The sequence below is a fragment of the Corvus cornix genome, chromosome 1A (assembly GCF_000738735.6).
Source record: "Corvus cornix cornix isolate S_Up_H32 chromosome 1A, ASM73873v5, whole genome shotgun sequence".
In the NCBI taxonomy this organism is placed as follows: domain Eukaryota; kingdom Metazoa; phylum Chordata; class Aves; order Passeriformes; family Corvidae; genus Corvus; species Corvus cornix.
Genome location: NC_047057.1, coordinates 46139345 through 46159261, shown reverse-complemented (window position 1 = coordinate 46159261; position 19917 = coordinate 46139345). Strand labels below are relative to the sequence as shown.

At 36.0% G+C, this 19917-nt stretch overlaps 1 protein-coding gene across 8 annotated transcripts in view; it reads left to right on the top strand.

Moving 5' to 3' along the window:
• The window catches only part of ANKS1B (ankyrin repeat and sterile alpha motif domain containing 1B), a 413633-nt gene that overhangs the window by 189808 nt on the left and 203908 nt on the right, over positions 1-19917 (top strand). For all 8 annotated transcript variants that reach the window (XM_010410776.4, XM_039571472.1, XM_039571471.1 and 5 more), the window contains exons 13-14: positions 7049-7629; positions 9549-9621. In XM_010410776.4, coding sequence (XP_010409078.1) covers positions 7049-7629; positions 9549-9621 — 654 coding nt within the window. The remainder of the gene's footprint in view (positions 1-7048; positions 7630-9548; positions 9622-19917) is intronic.

Genomic DNA, 19917 nt, shown 5'->3' with positions numbered 1-19917 from the left:
CAGTAGAATTTTAGCTTGAATGTGAGTCTTAAATTTGTCCACTATTTCACCTAAGGGGTGTTGACCATTATTTTATCTGTCTGATATGCTTAGTCCATAAAAATGTTAGCATGTTATTTTTCTGAAGAATCCTTATTTTGATGTGCAGGCATAAGGCAGAATTTTGTGCTGTAAAATGTGATTGTTCAGGAGAGCCTGTCTGTCTTTAAGATGTCTAGGAACCATGCCTTATATAGTCACATAGAAAGAAATCCTCATGGAAACGGCATTATGGAGGTGGCAGCTGCAGCTCTTTATTTTTGTCTGTGTTGAATTTTGCAGTAAAAGGTTAACCCTTTATGTGATTGTGAAAGTTACATTTCTGTCCTCCTCAAATATGGAATATACATGTATCAAAAAAAATTTCTGAAGATGTACAGAAAAGTCAAAACAGCTCAATAAGAGCTAAAATTAACTCTGTTTGTACCAGATTACACTGCTATTCTGAAAATTTGGGAGAGGACTATATTTAGGCATTATAATGTGGTTGGAATTAGCAGTAATTACTGCCTAATATCCTTCCTCACCCAAAGCTTTTTTTCTTCGTTAGATGCTGGCAAGCAGTGTTCAGAAAACTCCATATGGAGATTTCTTTCCAGAAAATCTTTCTCATCTTTTCAGTTCCTATAGGTCATTGTGAAACTGATGAGGACAGTGAAACTATGAAGGTAGAGATAGTGAGGCAGTAAAACTCCTCAGTACAGAGTCAAGTGCAGACTGCGACACTAAGAAGTGAATTGGCAGTTTTGAAGCTTATAAGAGCAAACTCCCAACCCACAGAGACGCTCACTGTGATTTCTAAGGGAAGGGTTTTGAGAAGCTGGTGGTGTTGGAACCTGGGCACAGAGCCTGGAGTCCATCATCACCAACCCTGCCAACCACCTTCAGGTGGTTTCTCCAGATTTAGAAATAAGCAGAAGAAGAAACTGCAATCTGGACATTATAGCTCCTCTTGTCTTGTTGCTGGTGACAGTAGAAGCCCACAGTCTTCATTACTTGCTTAGTAGTCTTCTTGTTCTGTCTCCCAGGTCCATAGTGCCTTGCTATTGCATTTACTTGAGTGAGCAAACATTGCTCTGCCTCATCTAAGATATCTGCAGCTGATGTGCTGCCATCAAAGAGCTGTAGCTTTGTCAGAGCCTGATGTTATTTGCTGTATGAAATAATGCCTTCCTGAATTTTTCTACTTCTGTTTTTAAATACTATGAATTTTCTGTCTTGCATCTTTTCTAGCTGATCATGCCCTTTTATATCACTTTGGCAATGCAGCTGAAATCCTCACTACTGAGGGCATTCTACTGTCTGCAAAGCAGTCTTTACTATGCAAATATGCTTACCCATCCCTCTATAAGAGGGTAGTTTCCAAATATTACTCAGTTCTGACTGTTGGTTTTAGCAATCAACTGAATGTAGGGAAAAGGGAGTTGAGAATACATTTTTGGGCAGATATTACACATGTGCAAAGTGTGATGCTAAAAACATCTTTCTGGATCAAATGAAAAGAGAATTCAAATAGATTAATCGTGTCGCAATATAGCTGTTACCATAGCTATAGAACAATTTTCTAGTGGATTTTTATTTTACATTAGAAATTTGTGCCATGGCAACAGCAATGCCTGTTAAAGATCTTACTCTGTCATTATAATTTATCTATTACAGCTCTTTTCATTAGTGTTATTAACAACTGTTATTCTCCTGAATGTACTTTAGTTTGGAACATGGAATCTCTTGAGATACAAATGTGAATAAGACAATTTCCAGTTTTACATGAATGCAAAATTCACAATATTCAGTATGCTTCTGATTTTCTTAATGTGCTCTGCAGTCTTGGAGTCAGAAGTAGGAAAAAATATCTGAGTTTGATGAAGCATCTGTAAATTATAACTCTCGAATACTGAAAGTGAGAAATGGTATTCCATAGAGTTCTATATATGTACCACAAGCAACTGTGCTGGGGTGCATCAATGTGAAAATAAATAACTGATTGAATTGCATTCTTCTGCCTAAATACCAGTTTGGTTGTATATAAACTGGTGATAATAGCAATATGTATCTGTGGCTTTGAGATTATGGCACAACTGAATTTATTTGTAGTTCCAAATGTAAATATTTTCCTCGTAGCACAGATATGGCAGTATCACAGTGATTTTCAGAAGTAATCTGCTCAGATGGATAAGCTGTACGTGCACTTATAATAACACTAAAGTTCTGTAGAAATGGCATCTGTTTATGTTTTGGTATTTATGATACTATTTACAAGTAAAAAGATAAAGTGGTAAGAAAAGCAGTATCTGGTAAGGAAGCAAGATCTCTTTCTGTTGGCTTTTTTTTTTTAAACTACAAAAATAAATGTATTTGCAAAAAAGAAAAAAAAAATATTTATACACTGAATGCTTCTCTCCACTGGGATTCAGTCCAAGAGCTTGAACTTTTCCTGTTTGCTCTCCCTTGTATTCCCATCCTCTTTCCTAAAGTCCCTTCTCAGAAAGCTTACTCAAATGCCTGTGAGAAAAAAACTCTGGCATTATTAAATGGCTGTTCACTGAGTATAGACCTAGGTGATGTAATTGTTTATATCACTTCTTAGTGCCAGTTAAGTTGGTTGAAATAATAAGAAATAAAAATAAGAATTAATAAAAGGTTCAATAGCATGGGTTTTTTTCAATACACAGCAATATTCAAAACAAGAATTGTTTTTATATGTTTAAAAACAGAAAATAATATATAAAATATCACATTTTGTGCATTACTACTAAACCTCAGGAGAAATATTGGTTTTAGTATCACTTTTCTTGAAATTGATGATAGAAATATGCAACAATAAGAAAAACCACTTATCTCAGAGATGGGTAATTATTAAAAGCTAAGATTTAATTTTTTTTAATATAAAGTTGACTATTTTTGCAAGGATGTAGTAGTACTATTATGTTATCCTGTGTACAGTTTTTCATACTTTAAGTTCTTGAGATGGAGATCGTGGATATTCCCATGAACAATGAAGCTCCATTTTTAGCTATTGGTGCAATTTGAAGACATTATTTAACATCTCATGTTTCAGTTCTTAGGTCAACAAGAAAGAAAAGCTTATGCTGGCAAATTATTTTATGATTATATGTTGCATGGTTTATTTTCTTTCCTTCTATGATTTCTGTAGAACATGACAGTGAGTGGTTGGCTACTATACTGTTTAGAGCAGCGCTATAGTCCATCTCTGTACTCTCCTTATTTGCTAAACATAAAAGTATTAAGCATTAACTACATTAGGAAACTAAAATAATAATACAAGTCTGTATTCAAAGAGCATTAGCCTCAACAGTTACCAGTTTAAAAGTCAAAAGATTCAGAATTATAATTGGCTCATTAAAGTATCAGTTTGAAGGGATGTCTGGAGGATTTCTAGTCCATCCTCCTGCTTGGAGCAGGACTGTCATCATGAGATCAGACATGTCTTTTCCTAGCCAGGCCTTGAAACCCTCCAAGGGTGCAGATGGCACCACTCTGGATAACCTATTTTAGGGCTGCAGTGCAGCATGCAATGCTGCTTGCTTCTTAACCTTCATCATGACCACATGGATTTTTTTTTTTCCCTGACAGCCCCAGTCTTTTTTGTTGCCTGGTATAGATGTGGTTTGCATTGCTCAAAATCATGGGGTGAAGAAGGTATAGCTATGAGATCTTTGCTTACTTTGTCACATAATTAACAAAGCTCTTATTGAAAGCAAAAGATATCAAAGAGAAGAAGTGACAACTGAGGCAGCTGAAAGCAACAGAGAGAATACTCTGTCTCTGCCAGGGCTTTTATTACTCTGGTCAAGACAGATCAAAGTTTATCCAAGTAGCCATTAACAGTGTTCCTTGGTTTTTGAGTGATGAATTTGACACATTAGGGGTCTGATTTTTGGATCTACTGAAGTGAATAGTAACCATGCTTTGAAAATATTCAGTGTTAAAAAATGTTCAGTACTCTGAACAAAGAAAATCTTGAGAAATTTCAGATCAGGTGCCCAAACATTTGTACATTTTCAGCATTATATCGTTCTGCCTCATCTCCCATTTATCAAATTAGTACAGTATCACATTACAGTCTCACCTTAAAATGATACATGATTCCATATTTGTGAACCCCTTAGATAATGGATGTCATAAGAATTTGAGAAGCTGTTGAATAACTTGATATTCAAAGAAGAGTTTAAGTGCTGTGCAGTAAATAGGTAATAGTACCGCTCTTTTGGAGCAAAGACAATATAAATCCCTGGAGATACTTAAAAGATGTGAAGATGTGACACTTGGGGACATGGATTGGTGGTGGACTTGGCAGTGCTGGTTTAACAGCTGGACTTGATGTTCTTAGAGGCCTTTTCCAAACTAACCAGTTCTGTGATTCTATGATACTATGAAAATGTTGAGGGGCATCTTCTTCATTAAGCAAACTTCATTCTGAACATTAAGTGAAACAGACAGGGTGTTTTTGAAAACTAGTAGTGATCTTATAAAAAGTAGAATATAGATACTTATGTGTACACAGCACAGTAACTGCTGTGAAAGATCAAGCTGAAAAAGGCTCTTGTAGTATATTTGGAATCTTTGAATACATGGTAAACTGCTCCCACTTTGACTAACAAAAAAACCCAGAATTAATGTTTTGATATGTTGTCACTGCAACACTGCTGGAAAGTAAGAGACACACACACACTTTCTAGGGGTCACTACATATATTTACTGACCACAGAGGGATGGGAGTTCTCAGTAAGAACTTCCTTTGTTTACAGTAGTAAATTGAACAAAATCAGGGCATGAGATGCCATTGGTTCTTGGCAGCCTGTACTGTTAAACTGTTTGGGTTTTCCCAGTCTTTGGCCAATACTGAATAGACCCACCTAGACAGTACCCAGACACAGTGCAAGTTTTAGCTGAGACCAGAGACTATTCCCAGTAATTATTTGGATAGGCTGCCTCTGTCTTGAGAAGGAGGAGAGTTCAACTTATAGGACATGAGCCTAGTAATTCCTTGAGATCCAATAGCTGTTGGCCAGTGCTATCTAGTAATATAGATGTAGCAAAGATAGTGAAATTCTTTCAATCCAGGTGTCTGTAAGCTTTTCTTTTTCCTGATTTATTCCTCCTGGTTTACGTTGTCCTGACAAAAATATTTATCTCTTCAATGAGTTCAATACACAGCTGTAAGATACCTGTCTGAAACATCAGAATAGGATTCAGTTCCTGACTGAGATATATAAATGTAGGTATTTGAACACAAACTGAATGCTGTCTCCTGTAAGTCACTGGCAGTGTAGTCAGCCCAGTTAACAGAGTACAGGGAGTGATAGGTTCCACTGATGTTATTAATCTAATCTCTGGCTATGGTGGGAGCTAACATGCTTCTTACCCATGTAGAAAAATGAGATGTCTTAATCTGGAGCAGAGTGTCACCTGCTGAGTTTTTCATGTAAAGGAAAAGCACCAAAGCCAATAATTATTTGCATAATTTATTCCTCATTTTGAATTCACCTGCAAAATTGCAGACGTATGTATAAATCAGCAACTTGCAGAAATCAAAGAGAGAATGCCCCATGTCCTCCTTTTTTCCTGAATTTTTCCCCTAAACCAAAGCTTTCTGGGTTTATTGATCCCTTAAGCTCTATCATGTCCTACATTTAACCTTTCTCTGTAACACCTCACATCTTTTTGGTTGCAAAATGTCTGAAGTGTATATTCTAGTCACTTGTTTCTCAAAGAAGAAAAGTATATTTACTGAGGTTCTTGGAATTTAATCATATATATATCATATATCAAATATCTTTGATATTTAGACAAATAAGAAAAACATTTAATTTTATATTTTTAAGCTGCTGACTAGTAAAAGAGTTGATGAAGTTTTGAAGTACACACCAAAATCTTTCTTCTTTCATTCATAAAGTCAAGCACTGCTTTCTTTTAGAAGGGATATTTTGAGATTTGATTGGGGTTTTTTTGCCAGCAGATATTTTAGTTAATCGGAGAAAACTGCTTAATATCTTTGCAAATTATGACATGATGCTGTGCTTGATTCCTTGTGGTAACTACTGCTGTGCACACAGTCCTACAGTTAGAGTCTGTCTAGAACATACAACTTCTAGCAAGACTGAGGTGAATTTATTTATCTTTAATGAAGTAGTTATACAGATGCGACCATTAGTGGGGACAGTTATTCTGACTAGAACATGCTAACTTAATGCCATGTTGATAGAGTGATGTTAACCACACCAGCACTTTAAGGGAGGCAACACAGGCCTATTTTCTTTTTCCCCTCCTAGTCCTTACAGCAACAAGTGTAAAAAAAGAGCTATAAAATTTTAATAATACACTCTGAACTGTACCTAAAAGTACATTTTCCTGCAGTTGCTTTTTGTGTATGTATGTGCTAAATTACATATAAAGCTTGTTTGAAAAGACTTGATTTTGTATTCTTTTTTCCCCTATGGTTATTATTACTATACTCAAAAGTTCCCAGAAATAAAAACAACACTCAGATCTAGTCCTTAGAGACTGTCAGTAAAAAGGCATTATAGTGTAAGTTCACTATTATTATAAAGACTATAAAAAGAAAAATTACTAAGAATACTCCTGACAATACTTGTTCTTCATGTATTTTACCACCTACAAACTAACTACCTAATTCATCATACTAAACTGTATAATTTGTGCACATTTCAACTCAATACAAATTAAAAGAGATATCATCAAGTTGATGGAATAGCAATGGCCTATATTATGTTATAAATTTTTTTTTCATGGAGTTTATATATAGCACTGAGCATTGTTGGCTGTTCTTCAACCAGTCAGGATAAAATAGTCAAATTTAAGATTTTTTTTTTTAAGAGAATAATAATTCAGTTCATGTCATAATTGTCTTTTGTTTCTTTACATAAGAAACAACCAAGCAGCATAAAAAAGTAATTTTGAGGAAAGATTTTGTAGTTTGAAGTATTTTATCACCCTTTTATGTTTACAAGGTACTCTCTCATTTCAGACCAACTTTGCCAGGGTGAAACATCCACTGAAAGTGAGCTTCCTGAAGGACACCCTGCTGAGCAGTTTGCAGGTTTACTTCATGGATCATCACCTGCATGTGACCCACCTGAAAACCCACTCCAGCTGTACAGCAAAGTAAACCCGTGCAGTGGGCCACTAGAGAAAAGCATTTTGAGCAAGAGTGCAGCGCAGCAGATACAACTACGGAAAGAAAGCAGCTCTGATCCTCCTGTTAAGAAAAAAAAGCCACCAATTGTAAACAGAACCATATTTCATACTAAAAATAAACCAGCAGAAAATCATACCCTGGTTGGCGCGCCAAGGATAAGTGAACAATGGGTTATTACCACTGGGGGATTTGTGGAGCGAGCGTGCACGCTGGGCAGAATACGATCTTTACCAAAGACTTTGCTGGAAATGCATTTGTGCAAAAATGTTTCGAAATCTGATTCTAATCTTATCACCCATCCACCAAATGATAAAAAAGCAAGAAGCAATTGGAGTGAACCCACACCAAAGCCACAGTGCTCCAAAGGAAATTCGGAGAGAACACCTTCCTTCACATCAGAATGGGAAGAAGTAAGTTTTTCATTTTTTAAATACTGTGGTCTTGTGAAGACGCTGTTGTTGTTTTCAGTTTCATAGACAAAATAAAAAGTGATTCTTCCAAAGCCTCAGAGAGAATGTCACAGTGTACTCCGTGATAGCTCAACAGCTGGCACAAAATGTAAAACATTTCTGTTCAAATGCTGCCCACTCAATAAAGTCTATTGTTTCTGTAGTGAATGAAGTTAACCAGAAGTAATTCTGCAATTTTTTGTGGCACTGAAATTATTGTCTACTAAAGCCCTAACTGACACTAATAAAATTGGTAAAATCCTTACTAACTGTGCCTATTGTTTATAGACTTGCTAATTATTTCCACCATGGCAGTGCCCATCAGCAAGAGCCAGGAGAAAATGGCAGCAATAGAGTTGATTGTGCATTCTACAAACCCTCCTTATGTATCATATCCTCTAGCTGGTATGTAGCCTGTGTACTAAATCTTGGCACATACCTAACTGCTGTGTGAAGTGGGAGTACTCTTAGAGCTGCAATGAATTCAGGACTACTAAGAGAAATTTCCACACTGAATTTGTAGTGCACATGCTTGCTCATATGAGAGATTTTATTTTAGGTTTAGAATTCAATTTAAATTAACTTTTAGACACCTTTAGGTTTAATTTGTTTTTCCTGTGCTGAATTTCAAGAATGTAAATAGTTTTTCATAGACACAGAAGTTCCCATCTCATGGAGGTAAATTAAGTCTGAAATGTTTAGGTCTTTGCTGTTCCTACAGAGAAGTGAGCAAGTTCCTTTTAAAACTACTACAATGGGGAAATGCATCTATCTCCAGGGTGCTGTTGTGTTCAGAAAGAACCCAGAGTTTGATTATGCGGTTGGTTATTTTTCTAGGAAAGTATTTCAAGCTAGCCTAAATTTCTGATTTGATAGGACATTTTAAAGCACTTTTTATTGTAAAGGAGACACTCTCTCAGTGGAAATGTACTAAGGATATCAGGTTTTGATCTTTACAGCTTGGATATGTTATGATAAAATCCTGATTAGAGTCAGGTCCAGGTTTGCCTTTCTACATGGTCATCAAGGTTTGGTTATTCTTAAGAGTAAAAAAAGTGCAGTTTATATATATATATATATATATATATATATATATATATATATATATATATATATATATAATGAATTCTCAATCTGCAGATTCTGTCATAATTCCTAGACTTTCTCCTGTCACCAGTGACTAATACATACTTTTCCTACTAGTCCTAATATTAGGCTTATTAAAGTGTGTCTCTCTTTGTCTACCTTCTTAGTCCACAGCAACCTTTTGAATTACCTTTTGTTTTGTTCCATTCTTACAGAAAATAAAATAGATATAATGGTTTTGACTTAGTAAGTTCAATATACCTTAGAAACTTGCGAGTAAGTTTTGAGATCGGTGCAGTGCTGTTTCACAGAGAATGTTGTTTTGCGGTATGTGGGGACACAGCTGTGTTTGTACCTATTCAGTGCCCGTGGGGCAGATGGAAAAAAAAGGGGGCTAGGAAATTCTCTGGAAATATTAATTGAACAATTGATTTAATTGTGCGTATTCTAAATACTTTATAACATGCAAATTAATATTTTTTATTCATTAATATTATTGCTTAAATAAACCACTAGTGGTTATACCTAGATGGCCAGAGTCATCAATATGAAAGAAACTTACCATGGAAAAAGAAATACTATTCCCAAGCTTTAGTTTTTGCTAGCATACAAATATTGCAAAATAAAAATCAAAGTGGAGGAATTAATTGTCTACCTTTGATTTATGTGTTTTCACAATTTTGATTGTTGTTTTCCTAATGAGAGTAATAATGCTACAAATCTATGCATGAAAAGCTAAACTAAAATAATGAAGATGGGATCCATCAATTGTTTCACTGTTCTCTCTTTTGTAGATTGATAAAATCATGAGTTCGATAGATGCTGGAATTAATACTGGACTGGGGGAGATGAAAGATCATGCTACAAGTAAGGAAAAAGAACCAACTACTGTTTAATTTTGACTTAATTGTCCATAGGGAAACTGTGGATAAGACATTGCTAAGTAAACCTCTGTGTTGAAATCATCTGTAGGTATTTGAATAACCATGAACAGAATCTATGTTGTTTACTGTTAGGGATGCATTAGGCCCAGTGACCTGGAGCTGTTGCTTTAAATAGCATCTTGGAGTCATTAATGTTGTTTTGAAATCTTACCAGACAAAATACTCCATTAATGTCCTTGTGCTGAAGTTTTTCTTCTAGGGGGGTATTTTACAATCTTTTTCAGATGAGGTTTTATTTGGAATGATGGAACTCTGAGTATATATAATCCAATAACTGCTGACACTTTTTAAAGTATTGTATTACGTAATGCTGCTTCGAAGAAATATTTGGCACAGGGCTGAAAATGTTGCTGACAGCCAGTGACTGGTGTTAGCAATGATGGGAAAATTTGCAAACTTTCCCTGCCATGGAGAATTCTAAGAACCCTAAGTAATGCCTAGCCTGTTGGTCTGTCAGCATAAACCTGTGCAACTGTGCTGATAAGAATTTTTAAAGCATTTTACTATGTCTTCTCCCTAACTCATGGAGGGAAAACTGACTTGCATGTCCGAATAATTTAGTCCTGAGGCAAAGCTGTGTTAGCTCACCTGTACTGGTACATCCCTGCTAAAAATTGCATTGGGTTTATGTGTAGGGCAGGATGTTATGGACCTTATAGCTTAAAGTGTGGAAAAGGATATATTTGGACAGCTGTCCATTTAATGGAGTATTACATAAATACAGGATGAAACTGTGTCTTATCAATTAAATATAATTGACACAACTATTTTAACAGCAGCTTACAGTGAAAAGGGGATCTTGGATAAAGAAAAAATAACTGAGTGCAAATATAATTGCAGATAAAACAAGAAGATTCAGCTTATTTTTCTTCTAGAAAGAGTAAGGGGCAGTATCATGAAAAGTGCTAGGCATGATGTACTGGCAGTCTGTTCTTTCTTACTGCAACTTGCAGTGTTGGAAAACAGAATTATTTGTAGGCAAACTCTACGTTAGGAGATAGTGAATAATTTCTGAAGCTATTATAAATAATTCAGGATTTTTTGCTTATTATATTTTATCCTGGTAGTTGTACTAAGTCTGCTGGAGATGGACTTATCTTTCCCATAGCAGCCTTCATGGTGCTCTGTATTGGTAGCTAGAAAGGTGTTCGTTCACCTGTCAAACACCCCAGTGTTTTGGCTACTGCACAGCAGTGCTCACTCAGCACCAAGGCTGCCTCTCCAACATTCCCCCCTCACCAGTGGGGAGAGGGTGGGCAGGATCTTGGGAGGGGACATACCCAGGACATGTGACTCAAACTGCAAAGGAATATTCCATACCAGACAAGGCTGTTCAGCAATAAAAGCTAAGAAAAAGGAGGGGAAGGCTGGATATCACCAGCTGATAGGAAGTAGAGAATAAATCTTTTGTTTTCCTTTGGTTTTGCTGTATTAAATTGCCTTTATCTTGACCCAAGAGAGTTTTGTTCTGTCTTGTTTTCTGCCCTGCCCTGTCCTGCTGAGGAGGGCGGTGAGAGAGCAGCTTGCTGGGCACCTGGCATCCAGCCAGGGTCAGCTTCCCACAGTAGCACACAGGCACCAAAGGCAAAATTGGGTGTAGGGTAAGAAGTTGCACAGCAAGTAAGAGGTATGAAAAGGAGACAATAGCAACAGACTGTGTTTGCAAATTTCCATAACTTAGTGATGTGTAAATACTACTCTATCTGTTCCTATGATTGACCACTGCTTTTCTTTTTCTTTTTTAAGATCAGAAAATACCTCGTTACTCTTGTCATCAGCCATTTGGTGGCTTCTACTGCATACGTTATTTTTCTTGACATTCAAGTATGGCATTTGGTGTTTCAACTCTTGCACCTGGCAGAAGATCTGCTCTGCTCTTTGCTTTTCCCAGAGTGGACATTGAGTCCCAACTTTCTATTCAGTGTGCAGCTTTCTGAACACCAACATTTTTTTCTTCCTGTCAACTACTTAAGGGTCTTTAGCTAGTTTAGGATGATAATTTGATTTTGCTCTTAATTAAGAGATCAAGCTACAATCAATCAAAATACAGCTATTTTTGCATAAATATGAGGTTTTTTAGTTTTTACTTGAATATTTGTGGAAAAAGGTTATCCAATAAAGCTTAAAAATAATGGTTTTAGTGTTCAGAGTGTGTAAGTTGAAGAAACTTCTACTGTTGAACTGAAAGCATCTAGATTACTGAGCACTGTATTCAGTAAACTCCACTTGTCTAATAACTTTTTAGCAAGTAGGAAAATTTCTGATAATATTGAAGAGCAAATTTAGCTTCCTATGGAATCCTTCATTTTAGGGTGTGCTTAGACCTGTATGTCATATTATACTTTAGTGTTTTTATCAACTGCTGATAAAAACAAAAATATATACAATTCAAATGCAAGTACTCTATCAGTCATGAACATAAAGAGCTTTTTGTACTACATAGTATCTCATTCTCAGTGAAAAATATTTGAGAGGAAGTATGTCATATACTCATAATTAAATAGCTATATTTAAAATTAGACAATGATGACATCTTGTGATTAAATTCTTGAATGGACTTGCCAGAACTTTGGCCTGTATTTTCCTCCTGTTGATATCTGAGAAGAATTCTCTTATATCTCCAAGGAAATCTCTTAAGAAGCAATGAGAGGAACAGTAAAAGGAGAGATTCAAAAATGAGTATGCTCATGAGGACTTCATCTACAGCATGCATTCAGGAACAAAAAAATTAAAACCGAACTTTCAGGAACAGTAAAAGGAGAGATTCAAAAATGAGTATGCTCATGAGGACTTCATCTACAGCATGCATTCAGGAACAAAAAAATTAAAACCGAACTTTCAGTTTGGTAGAAGTACAGGTACTGGAGGAGTGAGCTTAAAACTACAGAGAGGAAGATGCCTGTTGATGTCCTCTGACAAATCAAAAGCAGGACCGCTGACCAGGAAGCAAGTAAGAACAAATCTTGATAACAGACAAAAACCCCAAACACAAGGAATACAAAATCTCTGTTGCCAAGAGGAAGTAAAAGATGCTGCTGGCTAATGATCTTCTACTCAAGATGGTGCAGAAACATCTGCAACACCTGGCACTTAAATTATGGCTGATGTGTTTCTTCACAAGAGTCAAATTTTGCCAAATTGCAAAGGATTGCACCAAGCATTAGCATAGGATAAAGAATAATAATGGTACTACTAAGAATTTTCCTAGCAAATCAAAAGTTCTTATCAGGCTCTGTGGCAGGGCAGTGAATAAAGAGGTTGAAGATTCAAGATAATATTGTCTCTTATCTCATGTCCAAGTCTAGCATCAGTCAGATACACCCTAAATATAACTCTTCTCCCTCCTGAGAGAAGTTTATAATGAGAACCATTTGGCAAGAACAAAAATCATAGTCTTAAATAAGGCAACTTGAACACAGGTCTCATCCCTGGGATTATTTAAAACGATTTAAAAAGTGACTAGAGAAAGTAAAGGGTCAGCTTGCAAGGTATCTTAGCAACACATGCATGTAGAGACATGTCAGAAATGACAAAGCACTCAGTGAGATGCAGCTAACAAGATTTAATATAACATAATAATATCAATACATCAATAGATAGAAGAAGAACAAAGAAATATTCGGCACATAAGAGAGCAACTGGAGGAAAGGAAAAGGTGCATGGAGAAGGTGCAGCATACAGTGAAGGAAAAGCATACAGTGATTTTTTTTTTATTACATGAGTTACTGACAAGGTTGTTGGTGAACATATAACGTGCACAGTTAATCCTAGACCTTGAACCTAAACTGTAGATAAGGAAAGAACAGACTATATAGGTTAGGTGGTTAGGTTTCTTAACTATCTGCAAAACTTAGGCCTATTAGTGGGTTTCTGTGAGATTTCTTGAAGGATATATCAGGTACCAAAAGACTAAATGAGAATGACATAGAACTTATCTTTAAAAGAGGAAAGGAAGAAGAATATGGGGAATTATTTTCACTTAATAGGCAAGTCAATGAACAGATATAGTACTTTAAGTAGCTCGAGAATAACAAAGAGATAAGTAATAAACAACATGGATTTGCCAAGAGCAAACCTATTAAAGCTATCCAATTCCCTTCTAGGAGTGAATATGAAATTTTGTAGGCAAGGGAAAAACAGTAGGGGTCCAGTATTTGGACATCATTTAGGGTTTTGACGTCTCGTGTTTTCCTTGCAAACGAATTAAGAAAGCATGAGCTTGATAGAAATAATGGTAGGTCAGACAGATGTACATGGTAGGTCAGACAGATTAATCTTATTCATAATGTCTAAATTCAGAGTTCTGGAGTGTGGACTGCATTGAACACATCTGAGCCACTAATGCCAAGTTAGATAAGCAGATGCTTTTTTGTTATTGTTCATCATGTCTAAATCTCTGAAGCATGCAAAATGGCACTGGGAGTGCCTTAGAGGACCTCCTCAGATGCAGCTGTCTAAAACTACCTAATATTAATCTCCCTCTTTTCCTCAGGACAAAATTATAAAGGTGATATAGCGAAGCATCCAAATAGATTATTAGAAAGATTATAACTTTGGTTACGTTCAGCAGCATCTTCAAGGCTTTTGAATATTTGCCAGACTGAGAAGGAATAACGCTTGGGATGTAACTGACCTTGGCTTGAGTCAGAGTGGAGTAGGTCGCTGGGTTATGCCCCTTTGAGTCTATTTTGTAATGATTCTGTGACTACTGTGATAACAAGATTTAGAAGGAACCTATCTATAAAGTAAAAAGAAGAAACACTACAATTTTGTATTTTCTTTGCCTAATTATAAAAAAAATTTTTTTCAACAATAAGAAGTCTTTCAAGACATACCTAGCAGTAATTCTGTGTTAGCTGGAGCTTGGTAGCTGTTTGCAGGTGCGTGACTCAGAGTTTACTTGTATTTGCAAACCACTTGGAAGGGAATAATCAAAAAATAATCCACTTCAAAAAAACCCAAACTAACATGGGTAATGGATATCATATCATTATCATGATTAAAGCTAGAATTGTTTGTCAAATCAGACCAATTAATATAATGACTAAGAAAATAATTGTTGAAAGTCATTCCACATCCAAATAGTCAACAATCATTTTAGGTTTGTGCGAGGCTTTTGAGAGAGCCACTTCTGTCAAATATATTCTAGCACATGGAGGGTGATTTACAGCTTTATAATTCTACTAATCATAAATTCTATTTTGGGTGCTATCCATAAATGCACTAAACAGTTGCTGTGTGTATACAAGTCAGGATATTTTTCGTCAGCTGGGCCTGTACCTACCCTTGAATGCTATCATTGTTCCACCTAGAGGCAGACAGGCTAGAGTTTACTGAATTAACTTAATTTTCTTGATCTAAAATTTTAGTTTGAATTGTAATATACTGAACAAGACTTTTTCTTACAGCTGAAATAAGCAAAGTTCTTATTGCATTTAGCAAGTTTGTATTTTACAGGGGGTTTTGTTGCCCTTTTGTGAGACCAGTGCCTTTTCCTGTGCTTGGAGATAATCCTAGCACCACATGCAGCATCTATGTCTTAATATCAATGTCAAGGCTACAAACCTTGCTCACTGACACAACCTGAGAGATTACCTTTCAAAGATTAATGCTGCTTTTTACTGGAAGAGATATATGAAACAGAATCACACTCCATGAAAAAAAAAGATTTTCAAGGGAGCTAGCAAATCTTGTGGAATATTTACTTAGCAGTGTGTATCCTCATGTCTAAAGCTTCAGAGAGACTCATGAGTTGGCTCTTTTAGGGCTGCTTTGAAAACAGAAGGACGCTGGATCCCTGAAGGCTGTGCCTGAGTTGACTGCACTAGTTGTATCTCATTTGAAAGCAGGACTGCACTACATTGTGCTGTATTCAGAATGAATTCTACAACTCCACTTTATGTCAAGCTTTTGCACAAATGAGACCTTATTGCTTCTCGATGTGCCCACTATATGTTTGTGTTTCAATGTCATGTAGTGCCAGGGACTGACAGTAGGTCACAGAGCACTGTATTAGAATATATTTTGTAGTGTTCTTTCTCAAATGTTCATTTCAGGATGAAAGTTGCGGACAGTCATGATACAAAAGCTATTTTCTTTGTTTATTTACCTTCTCTACTGGTATGACCAAGGCTATTATTGATGATTTCTCCTTTGCAGTATGGGGAAAATGTTAAGAAATCTTACATTTCAGATTAGTGAGTGAAGTGACTTTGAGCACAAAGATTTGGAAATTGAAGTAGACGTGACTTCAGCAGCTTAGGAAAAGATGGAATCAGGTGGGGCTACAGCCAAAAAAGCTGAATGAGAAGCGTAAGGGTTTGTGTTGTGCCCTGCACAGCTGTAATATAATTGAAATTGGGCAAAACTCTTGACTGCCTGAAGCTACATGCTTGGTTTCCTCTCTTCCTTCCATCTGCTCCACTGCCACTGCTCAGACATGAAGCCTTCATCATTCCTGGTGTGGTTCTGCCTATAAAAGCTAATATATAGCTATAGTATGTAAGTCAAACTTTTAACAAATGAAGACTTGTTTGGCTGGCCCTTTTCTGTTTGCTGCCATATGGCTGCAGTTTTGGCAAAGTGGTTTTCCTCCAAAGCTGTTAATATCCTCCCTCCTCAAAGAGCTGAAAACTGATAAAATATAAGTACTTAATTAAGGCAGAATTTTAATTGGATATGTGTAGGCATGTTGGCATAAGGCAGATTTCACAGTGGTACATTATAGACTTAAAAGTATATATTTTATTGTCATTTCATCCCTGTTTTCCAGCATTTACCTTGTCCTTTTTAAATGTACTTTTTGGTTAAACTAAGAGCTTTGATAAAGTGGACTTAATAGAATTTAGTAAAATAAGCCATGCAACTTCTCACAAAATGGGATGTCTCTTAAGCTTACAGTTTTGAACACATAACTATAATTTTGCAATAGCCTACCACAACAACCAGACTGTAAAATAAGGATAACATCTCTTTCCTCCCAACTTCCTTTTGAAGCTGATATGCTGTACAAAAAGACCAAAGTACCTGTGGCATCACAGACAGCAAAAAAGTAAAGACAGAGGGAACCTGACTGTGTAGCTGGTAGCAGAGGGACTGGATGAGATGAGGCAGCTCCAGCAGCTGGTGTCTGCTCCCAGTGCTGTCTGATGGCCTCCTCAATAGGAAATGCATATGTAGTCTGAAATTATTAAGCTGCTAGTCTTTGAACTCTTTAGCAACAATTATAAGACCACACTTTAAGAAAAAGAGACACACATTTGTGTTTAGTTCTGCCCTTCCTTGCATCTTATTAACAACTGGAATGTGAATGTGGAATTTTAATTTGCAATGGCAGAACAGCTGGGGGGATTTGCATAATCAAAGTCAGTATGTGATGCTATGGAGGGCAAAAGGGATTCTTCTTTGAGATAAAACTGTTTCCAGTCAGTCAGATTCTCGTATGGAGCCTGTCACACTCAGTACCCAAAAGCACCGCGGTGTGCATGTGTGCGTGGCCAAGTTGCCTGTCCATTGTCAATTATGTGTGTTGTGGTAGGCTGACTATTGCATTCTTACTGTAGCTGTTGGGTTCCTTTTGATTAGGAAAAGCAAGTTAGTTTTTCATAGACCTTTAGAACTAAACCTTTGCAGTGGTATGGTCCAAAATTTTCTTCAGTGGCACTCATTGTTTTTGCTTCCTTTTCTCAGATATTTTAGGTCATGTTTTTGAAGTAGCAAAAAGATGAATATCACATGCATGTGCCATAATGTTGTTGCTGTAGTGCAGGGTCTTCTGCTGATAAATTGTCTGAGCTGTTGTTTTATCAGAGCACACTCCTCCTCTTGACAGGAACATATTCCCTAGTGTTTCACCATTGCCAGCAGTGTCCTTGATTATCAGTACAGACCACGCCTTTAACTCTTTGAGGCACTGTCTCTTCTGGTGCTTTCACATATGCATTTTTGTCCTTGCATTATTTGTACCAATCTTCCTATTTCTATTACTATTATCTTCATTTCAAATTATCTGAATTGTAATTTAAGTGTATGCAATCATCTAGATTATAAAATAGTGGAGAACAGAAGACATATAGCTATAAAATATGAGGAAGTATTTTTAACATTTATTTACTGAGAACATGATAGTCCTAATGTATTGCATGTCACTGAACTTACCTAAAGATGATATAAATTCTACAGAAGTTATCACATATAATTGGGTTAAATTTTTTTTGACTTCTACATTATAAAAACCTAAACAAGAGATAAAAATGCATCTGTTTTAATGATTCATTGAATCCCAAAACAAACCTTACAGAAACTGGGCAAACTGCAAGATAATTGTAGAGCTTTTAGCCATGTTTTATAATAAATGCAATGGGAGTTGGATGCAAAAAGCTGCAGGCATTTATTTTATTTTCTTATACTCAAGTATTCCTATTATATTAGCAATTTTACCCTGTAGTGTCATAAATGTAATATTCAGCTCTATGTTCTTCATATACCGATTTTGTTTGAGACATCATACTACAAAGGAAGACTCAGGCTAAACAGAAAATAGAGTAAAAATGTACGTCATCAGACCATATTTACCAAAGTAGTCTTTAACTCTGATACATTTTCTTTTTAAAAATTCACTCTCTCTATAAGTGCCAGTCAACATTTACCTTTTATCTCTGTCCATGCTTTTCAGTGTTAGGCTTCTTTTTCCAAAACTGTTGCAAAGCAATTCAGTCATTATATTCACAGATTTGGATAAATGATTTCTGGCATACGTCTTCTAGAAGCAATAGAGAATATTAATAGCAAACAAGGAAACTTAGGAAAATGGAACTATAATGTCATAAATATTGGCATCCATCAGAGAGTAAATGTGTGGCTTAATTCTTGTCAATTTTGGTGTAGTCTACTTGTGGTTGTCAGGCCTGGTCTGCAGCAGAACTGCTTGACAAAAGGAGCCTTCAATTGGAGGATTGATGTGTAATTTTGACTGACTTAACATGCTGAGACTTTTCAGCAGTATTTCCCCACACCAGATGCAATGTTTTATTGAAACAGCATAGGAAATTAAGGCGCTGTTTCAATAGTGATACTTTCTCCTTTTTAAAAAATAATAACTAAAAACCTCAGCAGTCTGGTCTGCAGTACTGTTATTTCTGAGCAACCAAACTTTTTTTTTCCCCCCCTCACAGAATACAAGTAATGTATTCTTCTTGGGAAAATTTTGTCAGATCTAAAGGTACTTATTTTCTATTTTCTAGAAATACTTCTTCTCAGAAAGAGGAGTAATGCATACTGAATCCCTGCCATCTCTTCTTTTATTTTGTTCTTAAACTAATAGCTGATCCATACATTCTACTGTTAAATATGGTTAAAAAAGAAGTCTTTGTGACCACAGACATGAGCAATTTGTGTACAATTTGAATGCTACTGAAATCTATGAAAATTCAAATAGTGTACTTACCACTGTTATTAAAGCCTTGTTTCAGTATTTTAAAAATATTCTCACATTATATAATTTCCTTTTAGAAGAAGTGAGAGATACTGAGTTTTAAAGAAGCTGTGTATGGTAATAAGTGACTATGTCATGATATTGACCTATATTGTACTCATAAACACCTCTAATATTTGTTTTGAGACAGAGTGTAGAATGGTATGAATACACAGAATGCAAAATTCAGAAAATCAGATTTTCAGTTACTTCCAAGGCCATGAAGCTCAAAAATACTGACAAATAATATTAAAATGGAGAGTTCAGTAGCATGATGTTTAAGCATGTTCAGGGACAGTGCTTAGAAAAACTGTATATGTTACTCTACAGAAAATCCAAATTAAGTAAATAAAAGTTATTCTCACTTTAAAAGTTTGGATATACCTGCCTATGGCCTAACCTTACAAAATCACACTGATAAAAACAAATCGTGTTAGATGTCAAATAAATTGGTTGTGAAAGTTGCTTAAAAATAATATTGCTCACATTATGTCCTGGGTTCTATTGGTAATAAATGGGTCCCTTACTTAAAGTGGATTTAAAAACATTTTTGAGGATGATGTTAATGCTGCAATCTGCTCTTCCTGGTCAATTCTCTCCTCTGCCAGACCAGTTCCTGAAATCACCGAGCTGTATAGAATGTATCTTTTTCCTCCATGGGATTGAATATATGTCTGAGCTTTGCCCATCTAGATAAGAGATAAAAGGATCGACAAAGGAAGATTGCAGATTTCAGAACTTGGAAAA